The sequence below is a fragment of the Chenopodium album genome, chromosome 5 (genome assembly GCF_948465745.1).
Source record: "Chenopodium album chromosome 5, dcCheAlbu1.1, whole genome shotgun sequence".
Taxonomy (NCBI): Eukaryota; Viridiplantae; Streptophyta; class Magnoliopsida; order Caryophyllales; family Amaranthaceae; genus Chenopodium; species Chenopodium album.
The window spans coordinates 11,584,992-11,590,856 of NC_137838.1; the positions used below are offsets into that span (position 1 = coordinate 11,584,992).

Here is a 5,865-nt window from a genome sequence, read left to right on the forward strand (position 1 = left end):
ATCTCCTCTCCTTAATATATGTGCCTAAATCAAACGCGTCAACTAAATTGAAACGGATGAAGTACAAGTATAATGTCACTCAAAAAAGTCTAAAAGTTGCCCTAAATTCAATTAAAGATACCTTGATATATAGTAATATTAATGTACATCGCATGTATACAAAAGTTTTTACAAAAGTATATTTACATTTTACAAATTTGTGAAAGAAAAGAAAAAAGTTGATACATATAAAAACCCAAAATGACAAAATTACTACGAGTAAAATACAAAGTAATCAACCAAAAAAGAAATTAAATACAAATACTCCAAGAGATGAAGTGTCATTTTTTGGACATCCCTAATAATGAGTATCAAAATGTTATAGCACACAACAAACTTATTTGACCCGGCAACTCAATAACTCATCAATCTTCGTAGGCCCAAAAAAAAAAAATTCCGGGTTATATAGGCCACACACCAAAATTTTCTATCAATCTTTCATCATATATAAATACAACATACTGATATTCATAAAACAAAGTAAGACAAAACTAATGTAGATTAAAATGGAAAATATCACACAAAAACATAGAGCTCATATTCTAGCTGTGCCTTATCCAAGTCAGGGGCATATATGTCCCATGCTACAATTTTGTAGACGTCTAGTCTCCAAAGGTGTTAAAGCATCCCTAGCCATCACTAACCACATCTCCACCACCCTAAACCCTGAACCCGATGACCATGTTAGCCTCGTAACCATCTCTGATGGCTACGATGATGGTGGATTCTCAGGAGCTGATAGTGTTGCAGCCTACCTTGCCAATCTTGAGGTTGCAGGGTCCCAATCCCTAGGGACCCTAATTGAGGAACGTGTTGGTACAAGTGACACTATAACTTGTGTAGTGTACGATGCATTTTTACCGTGGGGTCTAAATGTTGCAAAGAAATATGGACTACTAGGGGCTCCATTTTTTACCCAAGCATGTGGGGTGAATTATGTATATTATTTGATTTATCATGGGAAGTTTACCATGCCGGTTACTTCACCACCGGTGGATATTCAAGGGCTGCCTACGTTAGATGTCGGCGACTTACCGTCGTTTGTGGGCTCACCGGAGTCTTACCCGGCTTACCTAGAGTTGGTTTTGAACCAATATACTAACTTGGGTGATACTGATTTTGTGCTTGTCAACACTGTCTATGAGTTGGAGGATGAGGTAATACGTACTAGTACTATCAATATTTATGCTTTATGTTACGTAAATTACTCGTATGATTTTTTATAAACTAAAACTTACTAGATTTTTACTTGATTTTCAATAACTAAAATATGTGCAATGTGATAAAAATATAACTGAAAGATGGAGGTGTGGGATTTTTGCATACTACTAAATTGTTGATTAATTTCGGTCCTTCAAATTTTAATTATCATTGTACTTGGTACTTTTTATTTTTATTTATTTTACATTACGTCAACAAAAGATTTAAGTATTTTGTGTTGTCATCAAAAGATTTAAGTATTTTGTGTTGTCATGTACTTTCTCCATTCTTTTTTAAATACTACATTTTTTTTATTTCACGTTTACCAATATGTTATTTTAATTATTAGAATATTTTATTTTTCACATAGAAAATTTTATAAAATTTAATATTAATAGACTATAAAGAAACAAGAATCTAACAATAATATTCCATATGATGACTATATATTTTTTTTTTCCCTAAATCATCAATCAATAAAACTAGTCAATTTAGGGCCTATTCTGATTAACTGAATTGAGCTGAACTTAACTGAACTTAACTTAACTTATATTGGAACTGAACTGAATATTTTATAAAAGAAGAAAATTAAGAAGTGAACTTATTGGAGCTGAACTGAAAATAATCTGAACTAAACAAACCCTTAGAGTATATAAATAATGTAAAAAAGAAAAAAAAAATTAAAATATTGCATTTAAAAGAGAACAGGGAAAGTATGATTTTTAAAATAATGCTCCGTACCGTGATATATGTGATCTATGCATTGGTGAGGTGATAATTATGTGAGTATGTGATTATTTTCAAAAGGAAAGGTACGTACACATAGATTAAAGGTCTTCCAAAATGGAGGATAACAACATTGATTAGTATATTACTTCGTATATGACTTTTCAAAACTATCAATGAAATAATTCATAAAAAAAGCAAACTAAAATCACAGAGATGTTGAATGAAAAATTATACGAGTACTTACTAGATTGATTATGGCATGTATGCAATTACTTAAGTAGTTCATTTCAAATTGAAACAAATCTAAATGGTTTTAATTTTTGGAATACCATTTTACATATTAGAGTTGATTAAAACTGATTGAAATTATTGGAGCTTGTTAGACTTTATTAAAACGTACTTATTAAACTTGATTAAATGTGTTAAAACTTATCTGAATTTATTAGAACTTATCTGATATTATCTACACTTATTAAACCGTAAACTTATTTTTTAAGGTGAAGAGAACACAACGTTAATGTGGATGTTATATATATATATATATATATATATTTTTTTTTTTTTTTGTGTTTAGAGAGCCACAAGGATGGGATGAGAATCGATCCCAAGATGTCCTTCACCCTCACACTATGTAGTCAGGTCATTTGCAGTTAATAAATATTAAATTAATATAAATTAATGTTTGCACCAATAAAAGTTAAACGAGTTCAATAATATACAAATCAAACATAATACTGTACGATGTATAAATAAGTTGATTAAATATAGAAACAAATCAAACAATGATAGGCTTCAAGCTTCAACCATTGCATTAGTGAAATTTTTATTTATAATAACTCAACATGACATGAAGAATCAACTTTAAAATTTCATCTTTCCTCTTTGTAAAACATACAGAGTACGAGTACTTTGTACTAATCATGGTCCATGGATACAATCCTGACATGCATGTGATTTAAGGTGCGGCATTTATTCTACACGTGAACTAATTCGCTGACGTATAACATGTTAGTTGTTGCGGTGTTGCCCAACTGAATAGAAGGTGCATTTATCTCCATCGAATTAAAGTAAAGGCTTAGGGTCTGTTCTAATAGACTGAAATTAGCCGAATTGGGCTGAATTAAAATGAATATTTTATAAGAGAAGGAAATTAGGAACTGAATTGAACTGAAAATAAGGCCCTAAAAATGACCTTTCAACAATTAGTTTAATTTGGAAGGCCCATTATTTTTATGAAAGAAGAGATGTACTTGGATTTCTCATGTGACATCATTTCTCAAATGATCAAATAATCTATTGTTGTTCTCAGGCAGTTGATGTAATGTCCAAAGAATGTCCATTGCTAACAATTGGACCGACAATTCCATCCTTTTACGTAGACAATCGAATACCACATGACAAAGAATACGGCCTAAGTCTCTACCCTATTGACCCTACTCCTATCACCAATTGGTTAAGCACAAAGCCATCAAAGTCCGTGGTTTACGTCTCATTTGGTAGCATGGCATGTTTAACAAAGGCTCAAGTTGAAGAATTAGCATGGGGTTTGCAACAAAGCAAATACAACTTCTTGTGGGTGGTTCGAGCTTCCGAGGAGGACAAGCTTCCAAAGGGCTTTGTTGATGAGGTAGCCGCGAAAGGGCTTATTGTGAGATGGAGTCCACAACTAGAGGTACTTTCTAGTGAGGCAATCGGATGTTTCTTTACTCATTGTGGTTGGAACTCGACACTAGAGGCATTAGTTATGGGCGTCCCTATGATAGGGATGCCACAATGGACCGACCAACCTATGGATGCTAAGTTTGTTGAGGATGTTTGGAAAGTAGGAGTAAGAGTGAAGGTTAATGATGAAGGGCTTGTAGGAAAAGAGGAAATTGTGAGATGTTTGAATGAAGTGATGGAAGAAAGAAGGGGGGAGTTCATTGAAAATGGTAAGAAATGGAAGCATTTGATGAAAATAGCAATTTCTAAAGGTGGATCTTCAGATAGGAACATTGATGAGTTCATAACCAAAATCGTTAGGTCATAATAATTATGATTCAGTTGAAGTAAATTGTACAAAATAAACAAATTTGATTGTGTAATTTTTATGAGTAGTTCTTTTGTTTAAAAATATAAGTAAAACTAGTTTTTTGCCCGGATGATATCCCGGGTCATTGCTTGTATTTTATTATGGTTATTTTTTGTTAAATTCAATATATTTTCGTCAAAAATTCAATTTAAATGTTTAATTTGTCAATTTGATAAGACATTATATCAAAGAGAAAACTAAAATATTTGTGGTGGGAATATTTGATGCCTATTAACAATTACAAAATTACAATAGTTAATTAAAGTTGAATTTAAAAAATGAATTTACATTTGCTTATTAATCGAAAATAATAAAACAACAATATATTGAGTAGTTACGGTCAAATTAGAAAGTTACAACACCTACTTTAAATCATTCTATTGAGAACAATAAGTATCAAGAGACATTGATGATAATAGTTTAATACTCCCTCCGTTTTTAAATACTTGCTCCACTTTCCTTTTTCGGTCGTTTTTAAATACTTGCTCCATTTCCTTATTTGGAAAACTTTTACAATATTTAATTAATTTCTCTCACCAAGTAGACTCAACAATATTAATTCCATATTCTCTCTCCTTCACTTCTCTCCACTACTTTTGGGTTTTTATGATTTTTTATTCTTCCACCAACTCCACTACCTCTATATTTTATTACTTTCTCCAATTTCTCCTAAAACTCCGCGCATGGAGAAATGGAGCAAGTATTTAAAAATGGAGAGAGTATGTAGTAGTAAATGTCGTTCTTAAATTTAGTGGTTCAAATTATAATTTAATCATAAATTTGCATTGAAATTTGATATTAAGTATAGATGAATAGGTTTCCCTCAAAAAAAAAAAAAAGTATAGATGAATAGGTCATGACATATCACTGCTCATGTGACATATTAAAAGAAGGATGATACAAAATGACGATATTATGTTATTTCATTGAGTCTTAATAATAATACGTAGTATAAAGGGTTTTTACGTTGTGCCTATGCCCTAACATATCACTTTCCACACTGTAACTCCAATATACATTTTGTTTCCATACGGTAACCTTGTCGTTATCTCACCGTTAAAAAATAATGCTAGTGGAATCCACTCTCCATTTATTAATATATTTTTTTTTTATCAATTTGCGCGTTGAAAATATTTCGTTAAAGGTTTTGGGGGGCTATATTTTGGACCTTAAGGGTTTAAATTGAACTCATATTTCATTAAAAAAAATAACGTAAATGTCTCATTTTGTGTATTCAAATGTGAACGTGTAAATCGAGATATTTCTTAATAAGAAAAACGAGGCGTTTTTATTTTTTTGCCAAATCTGGGCTCAATTTGGTCCTTTAAGAACTAAAATAACTCTAAAACTTTTAACGGAACATTTTTCAACGCACAAATCGATAAAAAAATATAATAAAGGGAGAGTGGACCCCACTAACGGAATTTTTTAATGGCATGATAACGGCAAAGTACCGTATGAAAACAAAATGTATATTGGAGACACAGACTCACAGTAGGTGTGGAAAATGATATATGTTGGGGCACAACGTAGAAATAGGGATGGCAACGGGTCGGATCTGGACCGGATTCGAGTAGATCCAGATCCAGATCCATTTTTGCACTCTGGATCCGAATCCAATCCGGATCCATCGGGTATGGAAAAGCAGGATCCATATCCATATCCGTTAGATCCTACGGATCCGGGTCTAAAACGGATCCAAAACAGATCCTGCACATTGTACCTTATTTTTTAGCAAAAGATAATAATTTAAACTAATTTTCATTAACAATTTACAATCATTTTCAAAACTTATTAAAGCAAGTTCATGTACCTACACAACATAA

At 31.8% G+C, this 5,865-nt stretch overlaps 1 protein-coding gene across 1 annotated transcript; it reads left to right on the plus strand.

The window, feature by feature from the left end:
• Positions 1 to 427: 427 nt before the first annotated feature.
• Positions 428 to 4,198, plus strand: LOC145631898 (UDP-glycosyltransferase 74F2-like). Its single transcript, XM_081684124.1, has 2 exons — positions 428 to 1,196; positions 3,278 to 4,198. Exons 1-2 carry the CDS (start codon positions 546 to 548, stop codon positions 3,995 to 3,997), a joined length of 1,371 nt encoding a protein of 456 aa, XP_081540250.1. The 5' UTR covers positions 428 to 545; the 3' UTR covers positions 3,998 to 4,198.
• Positions 4,199 to 5,865: the final 1,667 nt, after the last annotated feature.

Excerpts from the sequence above, each read along its gene's own strand:
- LOC145631898 (XM_081684124.1), top strand. The coding sequence starts at position 546 with ATGGAAAATATCACACAAAAACATAGAGCTCATATTCTAGCTGTGCCT. Across the intron at positions 1,197-3,277 it reads TCTATGAGTTGGAGGATGAG|GCAGTTGATGTAATGTCCAA; the intron begins GTAATACGTACT and ends TGTTGTTCTCAG.